Source organism: Puma concolor, chromosome A2 (assembly GCF_028749965.1).
Source record: "Puma concolor isolate L17-30 chromosome A2, mPumCon1.1.hap2, whole genome shotgun sequence".
NCBI lineage: Eukaryota > Metazoa > Chordata > Mammalia > Carnivora > Felidae > Puma > Puma concolor.
In genome coordinates, this window is record NC_141668.1 from 57,191,922 (window position 1) to 57,212,858 (window position 20,937).

General features: G+C 34.7%; 1 protein-coding gene across 2 annotated transcripts in view; it reads right to left on the reverse strand.

The window, feature by feature from the left end:
- ITGB8 (integrin subunit beta 8) overlaps positions 1–20,937 on the reverse strand; it is an 86,904-nt gene that overhangs the window by 40,458 nt on the left and 25,509 nt on the right. For both annotated transcript variants that reach the window (XM_086694627.1, XM_025929823.2), the window contains exons 2-3: positions 18,267–18,352; positions 12,290–12,461 (exon numbers count right to left, since the gene is read on the reverse strand). In XM_086694627.1, coding sequence (XP_086550753.1) covers positions 12,290–12,461; positions 18,267–18,352 — 258 coding nt within the window. The remainder of the gene's footprint in view (positions 1–12,289; positions 12,462–18,266; positions 18,353–20,937) is intronic.

Sequence of the window (20,937 nt, forward strand, 5' to 3'; positions counted from 1 at the left end):
CTGAAGGGGCCATGCTTGGATTATTGTTTTTCCCATGAGCTTGAGATATTTCCATATATGCTTTCTAGCTGGGTTTTGGCTTCATTTATACAGGAGGAAGAAACATTCTCTTGGAGGTAGTAGAAATACCTTTTCATGGGGACATGGATACTGTGTCCCCATATAAAATCTCCACTCAGTTCATACTGGGGAGCCACCAACACAGGGCTCAAAAGACAGATGACATTAGAAATTTTGAATATAATGGATGAGAAAGAAACACATGTAAAAATAAGATTTGGTATCTGTGATCATCATTGCTTTGAGGTTATCAATGTAGGCAGTAATGTCATAAATGCTACTCTGAGAGAGGTGGGCTCTTTTAGTGGCTAAGAGCTACTAAGTAACATAATCTATGTAAAATATTTACTGCAGTATTTGGTACAATGTAAATATATATTTATATATATTATATATATATATATACACACACACACACACACACACACACACATTAGTAATTATCATTATTACTATTACTAAATTATAAGCCTCATTAGGGTAAAAACTATTCATTTATCTCTGAAGCCTCTGGATTTGGTACATGCATAGGCACTCATAGATGTGTTTAACTAAACTACACTGAAGCATATTTTGATACAGCATTTCAAAAGGTCCACATATTTACCTTCCTGAGATGCTAATATCTATGACTTCTTTCCCACAGAGGAGGAAAGAATATCATCTGGCCCCAAATGTTTATGCTACTACTTATATTATTTCCAAGAAAGTTTCATTCTTATACCTTTTGAGATTCTAAAAGCTCAGATCCTTTCTTCTGTCAATTAACTTCAAAGGGAAGAAGTGAGTCTGTGACATAGAATAAGAAATAGGACTTGGGGGAAAGCTGAGACCTACTTAGAGCTATTGCCAGTACTGGTGTTAATAGTGCAAAGAATGAAAAGTAGTGAGAATGAGTTTTAAATCACTCAAATAATGGTGTTAACATCTCGGAAGATTTGGCTGAAACAACCATGATGGGACATTAAGAAAAGATAACTAAAAACGTTCTACATAAGATGAAATTGAAAAACTATAAGAAACTGCGGAAAACTAGTAGGAAGAAAGAAGAGCCAATTTCTTGTACTTGGGTGGGGGAAGAAGGCCCCAGAATGAGATGGGTTTGAAACATCAAGGCACAGACTCCAGCACGTTTCTGACTTTCTGTGGGGGATAAAATAAGGGATTGTGCCAAGGGGTAGAGGGGAAAAGAATGAATGACTTCTATATTTTTTATGGTTAATTTTTTTTAATTTAAGAAGAATACCTGAAAAATCTTATATTTTAAATTAAGCTACACTAAATTAAAGGGATTTTTTTACAATACAAAAATGAATTAATGTTGAAACATTTTCTTAAGTTAGTGAGGTATAGATTATACTTATCCTTATCATATACATTATATTACTTCTGAAGTAGAATTAGAGGATTTCTTTCTCTCTCCTACCTTCCTAAAGATTTTATTTCAGTGTTCTTAGGGAATATCAAGTAGGATCAGTAGCTTCTGTTACTATTTTTCCATAAGATTGATAGGTAAAAATAAGAAAAAAAGTATAGTTTAAGAAGTAAAAAGTAAAAGAAAGTGTCACTTTTAAATTTAAAAAATTTTAAAGATTCAATAATATATATTACATATATTAAATATACAATAGAATCCTACCAACATTGTTTAAAAAATTTAGTTAGTATATGATCTAATAGAAGTATTCATGAAAAAATTTTTAGATTCTTAATAGATGCTACATTGAACATAATGAATTTTATAAGATAAGTGATTATAAATAAATCAAATCAATATCAATATTAGGGGATAAATTCATTTTACACTTAGGTATGCATTATATGTGTCATGGTAGAGAGGACTTTCATATCATGAGGAGTGATGTTTCTATATATCTGGAGTTGGTAAAGTGTAGCTTTATATGTTATGCTTCAAAGCTGGCATGTCAGGGTGCATGGGTGGCTCTGTCAGTTAAGCATCCAACTCTTGATTTTGGCTCAGGTCATGATCCCAGAGACATGGGATTGAGCCCTGAGTTGGGTCTGCGCTGACAGCACAGAGCCTACTTGGGATTCTCTTTCCCACTCCCTCTGCTTCTCCCCTGAGCTGTCTCTCTCCCAAAATAAATAAGTGAACTTAAAACAAAACAAAACAACTGGTGCCATGTGCATTTATTTTAAAGGTTATTTCTGCACTGTCAGCGCAGAGCCCAATATGGGACTCAATCTCATGAACTGTGAGATCATGACCTAAGCTGAAATCAAGAGTCTGATGTTTAACTGACTAAAGCACCCAGGTGCCCCATCATATGCATTTTTTAGATGAACTTATTAAATGTAATTTAATAACTACTTGTTGTATATGTATACTATAATATAGAGTTCTGTTATAGCTATGTTGGAAAGATGGCTTACACCCATTAGACAATTACGCTAATTTGCATACAGAAATCCAAATAGTAGTGGGAAACTAAATAGAATCAAGCCCCATAGTGATTGACATAGACATTAAGCATTTCTCTTTTCACTCTGCTACTCCCCATACTGCCTTCAGTGACCTTAGTTAAGAACTCACGTTGAGGTCTCCCACATCTTTATCCAACCTGTACCTCCTGCTGAACTTCAGCTTCAAATACAGTAAGTCACTCCCTCAAATTAAGATGTCTCAGTTTGAACTCAGTACCAACCTTCCACAGAAGGCAGCCATACCTCTCACCTTGTTACTTAAGCCACAGCTCCAGTGTCTCCTTGCTCATCAATCACCAACCCCTGGGGATGCTAATGAGAGACATCTCTCATGCCTGTCCATTTTTCTCCTGCCTCATCACCATTACTATTATTGTTTATCTATAGCACTGAAACTGTTACCCACCTTCTGAACTGTTAATTTTTAGTCTCAGGAAGAATCAACCACCATTATATATACAAAAAGGAACAAACTAAATTTAAATTCATTTAAATGTATATATTTAAGTGTAACACAATAATAGAAAAAAAAATTCACCTTATAATTTTCAAATCCCGAGTATATAAAACAGAGAAAGACATTTTGAGAGGATATAGTCATATTTATTTGAGGCAAATAATATATGATAAGCTTCATGTATAAGCTACTAAAAATTAGTGTTCAGTTAGAAAAACAGGAAAATTTGTATGAAAGGCAAATAACACACACAAAAAGAACTAAAGATGGTTAAAGTAAGCTTAGGAAAAATGTTGCAGCTTTTTAATTCTAGGATAAAGGGAAAAGAAAACAGCTAACAGACGAGTTACATGTAAAAACTTAAGAGATTAAAAGAATGAAAAGGCAAGGTTGACTCTGAAAGCCTTAACTGGACATCCATTTTTCTTATAAATAACCTGATAATATACATTGGGAACCTATATAAATTTATATATATTTGACCTAGTAAATCTATTTATAAGAATTTATCCTATATGAATATTCTATTTTATACAAAGATACATGCATAATGAGTATCACTGAAGATTTGCTTTAAAAACCTTCATTCAAATTGGATTGGGATTGTCTTATTTATTGATTCATTTGGGTTTGTTACATTTATAGAGTATGTTTATAGAAAACTGCCATTGCTGTAATATTGTCTTCCTTTTTTTTAATTTAAATTTTAGTTAACTTACAGGGCAATATTAGTTTGAGAAGTAGAATGCAGTGCACCCAGTGCTCATCACAAGTGCCCTCCTTAGTAGCCATCACCAATCTAGCCCATCTCCCAGCCACTTCCCTCCATGAAACCACAGTTTGTTCTCTATCATTAGGAGACTCTTGTGGTTTGTTTCCCTCTATTCTCTCTGCCCCCCATATGTTCATCTGTTTGTTTCTTAAATTCCACATAGGAATGAAATCATATGGAATTTGTCCTTCTTGATTGACTTATTTCGTTTAGCATAACACATTCTAGCTCTATCCACATCCTTGCAAATGGGAAGATTTTATTCTTTTTGATGGCTGAGTAATATTCCTCCCCCTCTCTCTCTCCCTTTCTCTCTCTCTATATATATTTACCACCACATCTTCTTTATCCATTCATCAGTCAATGGACATTTGGGTTTTCTCCATAGTTTGGTTATTGTTGATAATGGTGCTATAAACATTGGGGTTTGAGTACTGCTTCAAATCTATATTTTTGTATTCTTTGGGTAAATACCTAATAGTGCAATTGCTAGACTGTAAGGTTGATCTATATGTTGTTTTTTGAGGAACCTCCATACTGCTCTCCAGAGTGGCTGTACCACTTTGCATTCCTACCAACAGTGTAAGAGGGTTCCCCTTTCTCCACATCCTCACCAACACCTGTTGTTTCTTGTGTTGTTAATTTTAGCCTTTCTGAAAGGTGTAGACAGTATCTCATTGTGATTTTGATTTGTATTTCTCTGATGATGAGTGATGTTAAGCATCTTTTCATGTATCTGTTGGCCATTTCTTTGGAAAAGTGTCTATTCATGTCTTGTGCACAGTTCTTAACTGGATTATTTGTTTTTTGGGTGTTGAGTTTGTTAAGTTCTTTATAGATTTTGGATGCGAACCCTTTTTCAGACATGTCATTTGCAAATATCTTCTCCCATTCAATAGGCTTCCTTTTAGTTTTGTTCACTGTTTCCTTCGCTGTGCAGATTTTTTTTTTCTTGCTGAAGTCCCAATAGTTCATGTTTGCTTTTGTTTCCCTTGCCTTCAGCAATGTGTCTAATAAGAAGTAGCTCTGGCAGATGTCAAAGTGGTTGCTGCCTGTTTTCTCCTGTAAGATTTTTATGGCTTCTTGTCTCACATTTAAGTCTTTCATCAATTTGAGTTAATTTTTGAGTATGGTGTAAGAAAGTGATCCAATTTCATTCTTCTGCATGTTGTCCTCTAGTTTTCCCAACACCATTTGTTGAAGAGACTCTTTTTTTCCATTGGATATTCTTTCCTGCTTTGTTGAAGATGAGTTGACCATGTAGTTGTGGGTCCACTTCTGGGTTTTCTTCTTTGTTCCATTGATCTATGTATCTGTTTTTGTGCCGGTACTATACTGTTTTGATGACTATTACTTTGTATTGTAGCTTGAAATCTGGAATAGTGATGCCTCCAGTTTTGTTTTTCTTTTTTAGGATTGCTTTGGTTATTCAGGGTCTTTTGTGGTTCCATACAAATTTTAGGATTGTTTGTTCTAGCTCTGTGAAAAATGCTGCTGGTATTTTGATAGTGATTGTATTTAATGTGTAGATTGATTTGAGTAGTACAGACATTTTAACAAGGTTTGTTCTTCCAATCCATGAGCATGAAATGCTTTCCATTTCTTTATGTACTCTTCAATTTCTTTCATAAGTGTTCTTATAGTTTTCAGAGTACAAATCTTTTACCTTTTTAGTTAGGTTTATTTCTGGGTATCTTATTGTTTTTGGTACATTTGCAAATGGGATCTATTCCTTGATTTCTTTTTCTGCTGCTTCTTTATTGGTGTATAGAAATGCAACAGGTTTCTGCATGTTGATTTTATATCCTGCAGCTTTGCTCAATTCATGTATTAGTTCTAGCAAATTTTTGGTTTCAGGTTTTCTACATAGAGTATCATGTCATCTGCAAATAGTGAAAGTTTGACTTTTCCCTGGTGGATTTGGATACTTTTATTTCTTTTTGTTGTCTGATTGCAAAGGCTACAACTTCCGGTACTATATTAAATAGTAGTGGTGAGAGTGGACATCCCTGTCTTGTTCCTGACCATAGGGGAAAGGATCTGTTTTTTCCATTGTGGATGATATTAGCTGTGGGTCTTTAGTATATGGCCTTTATGATGTTGAGGTATGTTTCATCTATCCCTACTTTGTTTAGGGTTTATATCAAGAACAATTACTATATTTTGTCAAATACTTTTTCTGCATCTATTGACAGGATCATATGGTTCTTATCCTTTCTTTTATTAATGTGATATATCACCTTGACTGATTTGTGAATATTGAACTAGTCCTGCAGCCCAGGAATAAATCCCTCTTGATCATGGTGAATAATTATTTTAATGTACTGTTGAATTCAATTTGCTAGTATCTTGTTGAGAATTTTTGCATCCTTATTCATTTTGGCCTGTAAGTCTCCTTTTTAGTGGAGTCTTTGTCTGGTTTTGGAATCAAGGTAATGGTGGCTTCATAGAATGGGTTTGGAGGTTTCCCTTCTATTTCTATCTTTTGAAACACTATGAGAAGAATAGGTATTAACTCTTCTTTAAATGTCTGGTAGAATTCCCTTGGGAAGCCATTTGGCCCTGGACTCTTGTTTGTTGAGAGATTTTTTTATTACTGAATCATTCTCATTTTTTGGTTATGGTTCTGTTCAAGTTTTTCTACTTCTTCCAGTTTTCATTTTTGGTAGTTTGTGAGTATTTAGGAATTTGTCCATTTCTTCTACATTTCCCAGTTTGTTGGCATATAATTTTTCAAAGTATTCTAATTGTATTTCTGTGGTGTTGGTTGTGATCTCTCCTCTTTCATTTGTGATTTTATCTATTTGGGTCCTTTCTCTTTCATTTTGATAAGTCTTTCCAGGGGTTTATTAATTTTGTTTATTTTTTCAAAGAATCAGCTCTTAGTTTCATTGATCTTTTCTGTTTTTTTTTTTTTTTCTTCTATATCATTTATTTCTGCTCTGATCTTTATTATTCCCCTTCCTCTGCTGGCTTTCGACTTTATTTGATAGTTTTTTGTTTTTATTTTTGTCTGTTTTTCTAGTTTTACATAGCCTAAGGTTAGGCTATGTATTTGGGACATTTCTGGAAAATTTTTGGTTTCAGGTTTTCTACATAGAGTATCATGTCATCTGAATTGCAATATACTTCCCTCTTAGGACTGCCTTTGCTGCATTCCAAAGGGTTTAGACTGTTGTATTTTCATTTTCATTTGCTTCCATGTATTTTTTTTTATTTCTTCTTTAATTTCCTGGTTAACCCATTCATTCTTTAGTAGATGTTCTGTAACCTCATATATTTGAGGGCTTTCCAAATTTTTCTGGTGGTCGACTTCAAATTTTATAGTGCTGTGATCTGAAAACATGCATGGTATGATCTCTGTCTTTTTGTACTTGTTGAGAGTTGATTTATGACACAGTATGCGATCTATTCTGGAGAATGTTCCATGTGCACTCAAGAAGAATGTGTATTCTGCTTTAGATGAAATGTTCTGAATATATTCGTTAAGTCCATTCCTTAAGTCCAGTGTGTTATTCAAAGCCATTGCTTCCTTGTTGATTTTCTACTTCAATGATCTATCCGTTGCTGTGAGTGGGGTGTTAAAGTCCCACACTATTATTGGATTATTATCAGTGTGTTTATGTTTGTTATTAATTGATTTATATATTTGGTTTCCTTCAAGTTGGGGGCATAAATATTTACAACTGTTAGATCTTCTTGATGGATAGACGGTGAATTACAATATAATGCCTTTCTTCATCTCTTGTTACAGTCTTTTGTTTTAAAATCTAGTTTGTCTGATATAAGTATGGCTACTCCAGCTTTCTATTGATGTCCATTAGCATAACAGACGGTTCTCTATCCCCTCACTTTGAATCTGCAGGTGTCTTTAGGTCTAAAATGAGTCTCTTACAGGCAGCATATAGACAGATCTTCTTTTTTTAACTATTCTGATACCCTATGTCTTTTGATTGGAGCATTTAATCCATTTTCATTCAGAGTAAGTATTGAAATATATGAATTTAGTACCATTGTGTTACCTATGGATTGATATTTCTGGTGATGCTCTATGGTCCTTTCTAGTCTTTGTTGCTTTTTTTTTTTCCTCCACTCAGAGTTCCCCTTAAAATTTATCGTAGTTCTGGTTTAGTGGTCACAAACTCTTTTAGTTTTTGTTTGTCTGGGACCTTTTTATTTCTCCTTCTTTTCTGAATGATGGCCTTGCTGGGTAGAGTGTTCTTGGCTGCATATTTTTTCACATTCTGCACACTGAATATCTTTTGCAACTCCTTTCTGGCCTGCCATGTTTCTGTGGACAGATCTGTTGCAAACCTGATCTGTCTTCCCCTGTAGGTTAAGGGCTTTTTTTTTTTTCCCTTGCTGCTTTCAGGATTCTTTCCTTGTCTGTGTATTTTGTGAATTTGACTATGATATGTATTAGAGATAATGAGCTTTTGTTGCATTTAATGAGAGTTCTCTGTGCTTCTTGAATTTTGATGTCTGTCACCCTCCCCAAATTACAGAAGTTTTCAGCAATAATTTACTCACATAAACTTTTGCCCCTTTTTCTCTCTTTTTGTCTTCTGGGATTCCTGTGATACAAATGTTATTACATTTTAATAAATCACTGAGTTTCCTAAGTCTGTCTTCATGATCCCTGATCTTTGCTTCCCTCTTGTTTCAGCTTCATTATTTTGCATAATTTTATCTTCTGTATTGTTCTTTCACTCCTCTGCCTTATCCATCCTCATTTTTATGGCCTCCATTTGGGTTTGCATCTTGGTTATAGTATTTTTAATGTTGTCCTGACTAGATTTTAGTTCTTTTATCTCTGCAGGAAGTGACTTTCTGGTGTCTTCTATGCTTTTTTCAACCCCAGCTACTATCCTTAAAATCATTGTTTTAAATTCTGGTTCCGACACCTTACTTACATCTGCATTGATTAAATCTCTGGTCATAATTTCTTCCTGTTCTTTCTTTTCAGGGGAATTCCTCCATCTTGTCATTTTGGAGGAAGAAACAACAGTAATAATAGAATGAAATAAAAATTGAAAAATCAAAAATAATTCTTTAGGTCCTAGATCCTAGGTGTGTTTTGGTTTGCTTGTTAAGAGAAGCTGCCACGTTCTTTCTCTCAAATTATGAAGATTGTTCTGTTAATCCTCAGATCAATTTCCTAGGTATCCAAAATGGTTTGATGTTGACCTAGCTGTGTTCAAGAGAAGAGAGAAGCCCAGGATCCCCTTACTACTCTGGCATCTTAACTCTTTCTGCCATAATATTGTCTTCCTAATCAGCAACATAAAATTCTTCTGCATGTATTCATATCTTCTAGGTAGCACAGTGGATCTTATACATTTTCTTTTTAAAGTTTATCCCTAGACAGTTTGAGTTTTAGATTGCTGCTAGGAATTTATCCCTTTTTAAATTATATTTAATATTATGTAAGAAATCCATTGATTTGAATATTTTAAAAAACCTGCCATTTAATTAATTAATTAATTTATTTATTTATGTGCATATTTATATATTTATTTTAATATGCATACCTTATTTATATAACAAAGGCTGAGGTATTTTTTTTTTTATTCATTTTTTTTTTTAAGTAAACTCTAGGTCCAAGGTGGAGCTCAAACTCATGGCCCTGATCAAGAGTTGAATGCTTTGTGGACTGAGCCAGCTAGGTGCCCCTATTTTTTGTTTTCTATTTTAAAAATTATTTTTGGTTGATTTGCTTGGATTTATGAGATAGACATATGATGATAATCTTGCTTTATCTTCTAAAAATATTTATAACTCATATTTGGTTTTCTTGTCTCACTGCTTTTACATAAAACTTCCAGAAGGATTTTAATATATATTAAGGAACTATTCTTAAATTTTTATTTTGGCAGAATAGACACTAAATTTTATTGTATAATTTTTCAGCATCTGTTGAGATAACAAACATATATTTTTTCCTTTTGGCATTGTTTTTCTTATCACATATGGTTTAATGTGATTTCCTAATATGTTAAGGGTTTAATACTAGGGTTATGCTAACCTTGTACAAACTGAGTAGCTTCTAGGGCTTTTCTAAAACTAATGGAAGAGTTAATGTAGTACAGGTATAATGCATTTCCTAATGTTTGGGTGAACATTAAATCATTTATTCTGAAGAAAACATTTAGACCTAATGTGAGTATTTTATAATTTTATAATGTTATTAATTTCTTTGATCTTTATTAGCTTTCTTAGGGCTCGCTCTCTTCTTGAGTCAATATTAGTCATGCATATGTTCCTTAAAATTACCTATATTATTAAGATTTACACATTTTACCATAGATTTTTGTGATTAATTTTTTCTTAATGGCTTTTTTCCCTTAATATTTGTTTCTCTGGCTATAATCTATATAACTGGGTTATTTACTTCTTTTCTTCTTTTCTTAATTAGCTATGCCAGCAATTTGTCTATTTATTGGACTTTAAAAAGAACTAGCTCTTGGATTTATACATTCATTTTCCTTTTTTATTTCTCTTTTTCATTTTGTTAATTTTTTGTCTTAACTTATTAATTCCTTCCCTTGTTTTCCTTATGGCCTTTTTTTTACTCCTATATCTTAATTTGGATGCTTAGTTAATTTTTGTTCATTCTTCTTTAATAATAAAAGTATTTAAAGATCTTAATTTTTCTGGGAGCAACTTCATTCACATCCCATGTATTTTTTTTAACTTTTTTTTTTACATTTATATTTGAGAGACAGAGAGAGACAGAGCACAAGTCGGGGAGGGGCAGAGAGAGAAGGAGACACAGAATTGGAAGCAGGCTCCAGGCTCTGAGCTTACAGCATAGAGCCCGACGTGGGGCTCAAACTCACAAACTGTGAGATCATGACCTGAGCCGAAGTTGGATGCTTAACCGACTGAGCCACCTAGGTGCCCGACATCCCATGTATTTTGATGTCAGTTGTTGTTATTGTTATTATTAAATGGTCTATGACTAGAGTTTTGATTTATTCTTGGAGACAGACTTTATTTAGGAGAAACTTTTCTTTGTTATTTAATATTTGTTTATTCTCTTATACTGACTTCAAATATTATAGCACAATGTACACACATATTGACCTATAAAAATATTTTTTTGCTTTTTGGAATTAAATATTCTTGTCTAAAATATGACTAATATCTAAAATTACTCCATGGCCTTTGAAAATGTTATTTTATATATCAAGAGCTATGGACCAAATTGTGTTCCCTCCAAATTTACATGTTGAATCCCTAAACCATAATGTGATGTTGTTTGGAGATGGAGCCTTTGGAGATAATTAGGTTTAGATGAGGTAATGAGGGTGGGGCCCTCGTAATGAGATTAGTGCCCTTATGGGAAGAGACACCAGAGACCTCCATCTCCATCTTCTTCTCTCTGTGTGTCTCTTTTTCTCCTTCCCCAGGAACGAAATCAGCCAGTACCTTGATCTTGTACTTTCTAACTTCCAGGACTGTGAGAAAATAAATTTCTGTCGTTTAAGTCCCCTAGTGTACACGATTTTGTTATGGTAGCAATAGAAGATGGTGAATGGCATAATCTTACCAACCTAATTACCTTCATTTTTGTGTATCCCTTTCCAGCTGTTGCTTGTATATGTCCATACTGGGCTGTATAATTGTTTTATATGGTGAAGAGCATGGTTTTAATTGGAAGCTGGGAATATGCCTGACGCCAAGAAAGAAATAGACTTTGTTTTTCTGGTAATTGAAGAATCTGGAGAAATAGCTCAGCTTTGGAAAAGGGAGGTCATGTGTCAATAATGGTTATTTAAAAATTTAATGCCAGGACAAGACCACCCAGAATGAAATAATGAAGACTTAAAGGCAATTGCATACTGCTTAAATCTAAATGCATCTAATTGACTGATGCATACCTATGTACCTGAAATTATCTTGTCATATGTAGCTTGTACACTGGGATTTTCTAGCAGTGGAAGAAAATGAATAATTTCCAGTGGCCTACTACATGTGCCAAACTGTGTAATACAATGTGATGAAATGAAGTATAAGAGAGGTATAGGAGGAGAACTATGTGTTACTCTCAGGAGCCATAACAAAGCAGCTCAATTATGATAATTATGAATTGTAGTTTTGTGTTTAAAAGTTTATCGCAAAGGCTCTAAGGACTTAGCTTAATTTACATCTCTTACTAATTAATTAATCAACTAATCAAGTCAACATATACTTACAGAGTGCTTACTAAAAGCCAGCACTCTGTGAGGCTTTGGAGAAAAAGGGGAATAAAACATGTTCTCTTTCTTCAAGAGCTGGCAATGGAATCGGAACACAATTACACTACAATGTGATCAAGTCTGGAAACACATAATTATAATATAATGTGGTCAGGTTTGCAGAGTGTCCGAGGCCACACAGCTAGCTAGCTGTAGGCACAAAAAAAAAGATCAGAATTCTGATTTCTTTATTCTGAGCCCGCTGTTATTTCTACTACAATAATATTGCCTTTCACAAAATATTAAATATAAGTAAATAAAGCTAAATGTAATTTAAAGTCTGAATCATCAAGATTTATTTGAAAATCACCAAACCTGGACGCAGCTGGATCAACACTTCTCCTGGTGTCACCTGTGTATTCATTTCATTTTCACTTGCTATTACATGCACCGATGGGTATTCTATCGAATCAATTGAGCAGCCTTTGCTTATTAAATTGGAAATAATATCACAACGTTCACTTCTTGATCCACCTGAAATGAAATCCTGTTTAAAAGAAGGAAAATCACTGATGTTTTTAGTGCATACCATCTCAATTATAACCAAAGAAAACCACACAGCAAATATTGTAAAGAAGCCATCTTCCAATGTCACAAAACTTATGCAACTATTCAAAATATCTGCTTGTTTCCAAAAAGAATACTAAAAAAATTTGTCTTAAATAAAGCTTTAATTCCTAAATCTTATCTAAAAAGAAGAAAATTAAAGAGGAGATTTAAACCAAGTACTTTAAATATTGTTAACTGATCACTGTAAAATCATTCCAACTTAATTCTTTCTAAATATTTTACATTGGAAAGACTACTTCAAAAGAAAATTTATCCAAAATAGACCATTCATTCATTCCAAATGTAAGTCTCAGTTCTCAAATAACCCAATTGGTGTATGCATTATAAATTTTTATGTTTGGAATATGAGAGAGGGTCCTCAGGAGTCACATGCCCAATGTAAGGTACTGAAAATTCACAAAAGGATGAACTGGAGATGTATATTTCTTAGACCACGAAATCCCCCATCTTAGACACACAATAGCCTATAAATAATTTAATAAACCAAGAAAGATGTTCATAATGAGGCTGGAAGATAGAAAATTGGAGCTAAAATTATACTGGATTTGCAAGTGAATCTAGAACTTTTATTACCATTCAGCATTGGTTAGTTGATCTTTATTCAATAGCCATTCAAGAAACTTGGAATTAGTGGAACAAGCTTAAAATTTAACATATCCTGAGAAAAAAAATTGATATTTTTATTTTTCATGTAACCATTCATGTTTTCCCCTAAGAACAGGAAATGTATTAAAAAGTATAGAAATATATTTTATTATATATAATGTTGGCCTGAATTATTTGGAACATTTGCTTACACAGTAGCTAGATTATTTGCTCAGTGATTTTACTGGCAGTGGCTATTATGATCTGACATTCAGTCATTCCTCCTTTAGTTCAGCTGATCCAGGGAATTGGGTTTCCAATTAATCATTCAATCAAAGAATACAGATTGAATACTTACACAGGGTCAGTAGTTTTTAGGTGCTGAGGATACAGAATGGAACAAGACAGAGACCTTGTCAAAGAGTCAATAGGCCATTGGTGAATCCAGCCATTAAACAAGTAAATGTAATTATTATAGGCATTAGATTTAGGGGAAGCATAGAATTTCAAAGGGTTATGGAAGAAGGAAATTATCAAGTTCAATATTAGTTGAATATTAGATCACTAATTATGAATAGTAACATCTGTGTCACTGGTATAGATGGGATGGTCGTAGGCAATATAAAAACATTCACACAAAGATTTTAATTCCTTTCTTAATTTAGAACAGGGGTTCAAAAACTAGGCCTGGTGGTACAAATACAATAATCCATGCCCTGTTTTTGTATTGCTTGAGTGCTAAAAAAAATGCATTCTACCTTTTAAAAATGCTGTTAAGTGATTAAAAAAGAACATACAAGGGGCGCCTGGGTGGCGCAGTCGGTTAAGCGTCCGGCTTCAGCCAGGTCACGATCTCGCGGTCTGTGAGTTCGAGCCCCGCGTCAGGCTCTGGGCTGATAGCTCAGAGCCTGGAGCCTGTTTCCGATTCTATGTCTCCCTCTCTCTACCCCTCCCCCATTCATGCTCTGTCTCTCTCTGTCCCAAAAATAAATAAACGTTGAAAAAAAAAATTAAAAAAAAAAAAAAGAACATACAAGAGAAACAGTATGTGGCCCATAAAACTTAAAAAATATTTACTGTACTGATATTTACAGTACTGATCCTGAATTAGAGTGTGAAGCACCTTGTAATATAAATATATTAAGAGATATTAAGAGGATATATTAAGAGGATATATTCTTTTCAATCAAGATTTCCAGCTGTCATTTGGTAAATGACTTCATGGGAATAGAAAAATTCAATTTGCTTTGCTATTGACCATACACCCAGATTTTTATCATGATGTTTAAAAATCTCCAAAGCCTTAATTTCTTGTATCCAAATTTATTCTGTCCATTGATAAAACTTAGAGGTACTCAATATAAGATTTAGCTCAAAGAACGATGGCATATATTGCTATCATATGTATCACGTTCCTTCAGAAAGCTCCAAGATAGATGAGAGGATCCTTCCTGTCCTAGAGTTTGAGCAATATTGAGGGTACTTAAGACTTGGTACCTCTATGTTCATGACAGGCCACAGACAAAGGGCTACATGCATTTAATAGATGGAAAAACACCAAGACTTCAAATCAAGAAAAGAAATAAAATACAAGTAATTCTGATTTTTCTTTTCATCTAGGGATTCTGTTATTTGTGTACACAGAAATGGAAAAGAAGGGAGTACAGTTAATTCACTGCAACTATACATCACGCTATGCCATTTGACCTTTAAATGTCAAATCATTTTGCTGAAATAGGCAAAATAGTCTCAATTATTTTGCAATGTCTGAATCAGCATGGCTGTTTTTACTCTGCTGTAAAAACTGAGTTAGAAAAGCACTGCCAATTTGACAATTAGGTTTGAGAAGGGAAGAAAAGACCGTGACATCAAAATAAAGAATGGAATGCTGCCCCTGCCCACTGCGGCCTACTTTCCACTTTGTATAAAAGAAAAGAATTTGAAACCACACCCTTTTAATTTGTGGTGTTTTGTGTCATTTTAATTTCTTCTAATGCTTGTGTTTTATTTTTTCTACACGAAATACACAAGCAAAACCATACTCCTTCTGCATCTAAATCCCATTTGTAAATGAAAAGCCCAGGTTTGAAGTCACCTCAGGTAGCTTTTCATCATTTGTTACTTTTATCCATTCAATATAATTATTTGTGGAAAAAATAAGAAAACCTTTTTCTTCTTATTTCTGAGTCTTTCTGATTTCCAAACATGGCAATCTGCACGGAAATGAAAGAACTCTATCATGTTCCTTTTGACGGTGAATACCTTTGTGTTGTATTTTAGTATAATTACGTTCGAAGGCTGCCCTCTGAACTTCTGACTATGTGATCACAATCTGTGTATGACATAGCATGCAGGAGAAGAAGAGAATTCTTCAAAACTCATCAAGTCTTTTACATATGTTAAAAAGGAGCTTGATGCGTTAAACTAGGCAATACTGATAAGGTCTTTTTCATCCTAATTATTTTACAATTATTTTTATGTAACATGGAGAGAAAGAGCAGGCAAAACATCTAGAACATCAGGTTAACATGCTATACAAGAACGTAGGCAAATTGAATATACCCTGTCCAAATTTTCTAGTGATCTTTTACTTTTGACCAGCCTTGAAAATTATACAAACCAAGCTTAATTTGTTAGTTTTAACTATTCTGATCATGAACACAGAAAAAAAACTAAACAAAACAAAAGCCTATTCTTTCCCCATACCTCCACTCTCATTGGTTAAGAAATAAAAGACATCAGTTGCATATGTGTCTAATGGTGGGTAATCTTTCAAAATTAATCATTGTATTCTTCTTCTCAAGGATGTCAGGTCAGCCTGCAGGGAGTGGACAGCTCCTTCTGTTAATGATGTGCTAGTAGCTGAGTCCTAACACTGGTTGCTTCCCCCTACGTTGTGTTCTTAACACAGTCCTCTTGGTTTCCTAAACCTGAATGAGTTGCTTTGGAGTCTCACTCAAGTTCTTTTAGTAACAACTCCATTTCTTAAGCAATGCGTGTGTCAAATGCTTGTCACATACGGTTTCATTTAATCCTCACAACAGTATGTCATAGGTACAATTTTTATTTCCATTTTAGAGCTAAGGAAAACTGAGGTTCAGAGTAGTTAGAGTAATGTATGCAAGTTTATATGGTTAGAAACTGATGGTCCTGGGATTTGAACCCAAGTTGACCTCATTTCAGAGCCTGCATTTTCAACACATGAATTAGATGGCCCTGTACTACACAGAAGGATATTCTGGAACACAAACAGCCAAGTGATTTCCAAATGTTTTCTGAGATCCTCTTCTGAAACATTTGATCAACAGCAGACATGGGTTTGCCTCCTGTGCTCTGGCAGCCACCTCACATTTCTCCTTGGATTACCTCTTGCCATTTGGCCACCAATTTCTCTGAATACTCAAAATCTTTCCTTTTGTGGCAGGACTGACATTTGCTATTCCCATAACTGAGCCTCTCCAGATTTTCTGTGCCAGCGGCGATATCAGATAAAGGGGTCTCTCTGGAACTTGGAATTTTATATGGCTGGCATGTTACATTTGGCTGACAGCTGGGTTTCTTAATCATCTTTTGAGAGTTCCTCTAAGCTACACTTAATAAAGTTCTGAGCAGCTGACATCAAGTTGACACAAACTTCATGGCTTCCTTAGTGAAAATCTAAAATGGAGTATTGGCCTAGGGTCAGGAAATATAAAGCCATGAAACACTCTTGACAGAAAAACCTAGAAGTAAATTCCAAACTCAGGGTTATAGAAATGAGGAAAGGAAGGCTCAGAGAATAGAGTGAGTTCTGTCTGGTCATTTGGCTCATAGAAGGTGATGGGACTTGTCATAGAAATTCTGGAATTGTCCTCTCTCTGACATTGCCTCTTTCCATGGGTTCTGGTGAAGCACTGCCTAGTTTTGAGTGACATCTGATTTCCTCACTGGTAAAGGCTAGAGTATATCCAAGAAGCCTTTGGGTTGTCAGTAGGAGACACTTTCAGACATGGCTAAGACTACTTTGTGAACCCCTCCTCTGTCTCTTTACTGACTTGCTTTAGAAGAAAGTAATGTCCACCATCCTTTGCTACTTTTTAGCTTTCTTTTTCCTTCTGGGAGATGCATAAGTTATAGGCAAGTAGTAACAGGAGAGGTTGGAAAGATGATGGTAGGTGCAGTTTTTGAGCAAAATCAGAGAAGGCAAAAGCTAGAGATCTTCATAGCAAGCAAAAGGTCATTAAATATCTCCTTGTTCCAATTCCCAAGAGCTACATAAACAAATGTAAAGTTATCTCTGTAATTTCACAAAAGAACCCCAGATTATAGATGGCTTTTTCATTGCAACTTATTATGTAAAGTAGTTCTGATGGAAGAATATCAACAAAAGAAAAAATTCACAAAACAACTTCACAGCCAGGAAAGAAGGAATGCATTATATTTGTTTTACTAAGAAGTTTGTTATTGGGGTACGTTTCTCTTGTTAGAATATAAAAACACTAATTTTGAACAATAAAAGATTTCTGATTTATTCTCCATTCCACAGAATTTAAATGTACACAGTATCACACGAATAGGGTCACATGTCAAAGGAAAAGCATCCCATTTTTCATAAGTAACTAATGAATTGATATACAATGTTATGAAATGGAGTAAATAACTTATCTTTAAGTATTTCAAATAAAAACAAATGAAACAGCCCTATAAACTAACTTGCTTTTCTTTAATAAGCAAGTACAAGACTACAATCCAACTAGGATATATAACCTAATGCCCCAAGCTGTAGCAAGAATTTCACACAAAACCTACTGACCTATCAAAAGTCACTATCTGTGTTTGCCAATTCTCTCTATAGGACAGATGGAAAACATAAAATGGCTTGCACTTCATTTCAAAATTACCATAATTTTCCTAATGAAAAGGTTATACTTTATTTTACAGTTAGCCAGATATGCTGTTTCTAAGCATATAACCAAATAAAATTTTCCTGATGCTCAGCATTGTCTTTCTTTTTCCTGATGCACCTTCAAAGCACAAAATATTAGGGCAACAAAATCATGCCTAGAGAAGTCAACTGTGAAGAACAGGGAAAGAGAAAAGAAGAGAAAAGAGAAGAGAAGAGAAAGGAAGAAAGAAAATAAGAAAGAAAAAGGCACACCTCTTGAGCACACCATCCACATTCCGGACCCAGAGCAAGGCACTTGGTGCAGGAAGCTGCATTCGAGGATGTACATCTATTGTCTTCTGTAATGGAGGATAAAATGAGGTGTTACTCTCATATTGAGAAGTATATACAATTCTAAACCAAAATGTATTTTGAAAACCGAAATAAGCTGACCACTAGTTTTAAGTACATGACACTAAAAAATACATAATTTCTTTGGGAAGGGGTAAGGTTAACTACATAACAATTAACAGATACATTTCCTGGATAGTTATTATTTGGTTTTGTAAGGTTGGAAAAAAGTAGCGTGATTAAAATGTAATTTAGGTAGGTTTGGGGTTTGGCTTGAATTCTACTACAATAGTAAAAGACGATCCACATTTTTTTAGTGTGCTAAAGTTTCACTATATTTCATATTATCTGAACTAATGAGGCATTTTTGGATCTAGAATTTTTCCCTGTAAAAATAGTCATACACTGACCCCAATCTGAACATGTCAATCCATGTTGGGTTATAGTGAATTAACTTTCTGAAAAATGATCTTGATTTCTTGAGAAATGATGACATATAGAATAAATGGGGATTCTGATTGTGTTAATATTGATTACTTTGGCTTGATGGATACCAGAACCAAATGTAGCAGCATGATTCAGCATTTTAGATACAAAGTAACTGAATGAGTTTAGTTTACCCAATGTAATTTTTCTTACTAGATCACTTCCAGATTGTGACCAATTCACTTGTCCATAGATTCCCACTTGGCTGTGACATTTTAGTAACGTGGCTGTGCCTGGAAACTATTTACCTTTATCCCTAGCCACTAACTACTTGTATCATTATAAGGAGGCTTATCATTATGAGCTTAAACACATAAAATATAATAAAGCATGAGTCATAAATTATTTTACCATGAGTTTTTAGTGGAATAATCACATACTTCCTACAGTCCATCCTTTACTATGAAATCACTGGACACTGGAAATCACAGCATTTTATTCATCTCACCCACAGGCATACAGTAAATAACACAGACATTCTAGCTGTAAGTAGTTCACAGTCTGGGTGAGGAGATAACTATATAGGCAAACAATAAAATACAATGTGATAAGCACAACGAGAGATATCACCAAGGCACTATGGGCACACAGTTAGGGGCTTCTCTGCTCTGGAGGGAAGGATGGGGGTTGGGGGGAGAGGGTATGTTTAAGGATGACTCCATAAAGGCAGTGATATCTAGTATGTCTCTTTGACATTTCACTTTTTTTATTCTAATCTGTGTTTATCTTTTTAAAAAATGTAATGAAAGAGGGCCATGTGTGTTTGTGTGTGTATATACAATCACACAGGGATGTGGTAGTTTGAAAAGGGATGGAACCCACAAAATTTCTGGTTGTCCCCATCCAATCAGTTTTTCTTTTTCTTCTCTCTCAACTTGCCCCAACATTCTACAATACAGGATTAAAGCTGCTGTGACCTAGAGGTGGCATGTGGTGGGCTTTGGCAGTGGGAAGATAAAAAGAGAAACTCCAAGAGAGTAAATATAGCAGAGAGGTACTAAGTGGGGTAATAGCACCCTTCCTCTGTATTTCCCCAGACAACCAACAGGTTAAGCCAAAACTATCCTTCCTGAACACTTAACGGCAGTTCCATTATCTCCTCTCTGTGTCCCCTTGCAGCCTTTGTCCTTGGCTTTATACCAGCTTTTGATAAACATTATCTAGAACTTCTTTACTGATCTGTCCCAACCTGGCCTAGCTAAAATAACTGATGTTTGGGCTGCCTTTACTACTAGGGTGGCCACCTAACTATGAAAACTCCATAGCCTAAAATCCTTCCATCTGGCTTAGCCTGCCAACATATAAAAGGTGCTTATTTCTGAAGTATTCAGAGGAGAGAGTAACCTTCTTAGTTTTGTTCTCAGAAAGAAATCAAGCACATTTGCAGACCTAACTTAGCCTTCACTAACTCTTAAACTTGACCTGACTGGAATGTGGAATTAAGTCTATTTCAGTTCAGACTTGACTAGCTCTTTCACTCAATAGGTAGGACTTTGGCAGTTAAGATTGCACTCTGTTGGAAGGGAAGCTGAAGCTTCTATGACTATAGTCTTTGTTTCTAATAGCTGTTAGACTGTGTCCTAAGTTAACCCAGATTCAAGGTCAGGTCAGTCTCCTACTTCCAAGACACAAGTTGTAAATAACGAGTTTACAAGCAAAAATCTGTTTCCTTTACAGTCTGCCTTCTGACCATTTGTTTAAAAAAGTTCTAGTGCCAACTTCTGTTCTCAAACTTCAGATACCTAAGAATGATGACCAACAGGGCTACAAACTTTGGTCCTGTCAATACTTCTCAGGTTCCAGGGTTGACATTTCTCAGTCTACATAATTATAGGTAAAATGATCCCATAAATGGATATGGATGGCATAGGCCTTATGATTCTGCAGAACTGGAGGAGGGCCATAAATTGAACTCCATGGGAATAATGTCAAATGTTAACTGCCGGAAAGTGTCATGGTGGGACTTTAGAGAAGACAAACCAGACACACTCTGCTAAGCAGAATCTTAAGGATTTTTCTTTTTAATTTTAAATACACATTAAGGGAATACCTAACATGCAAATATCACACCAATTAAAGCAGCTCTTTACACTGAATGGACATGCTA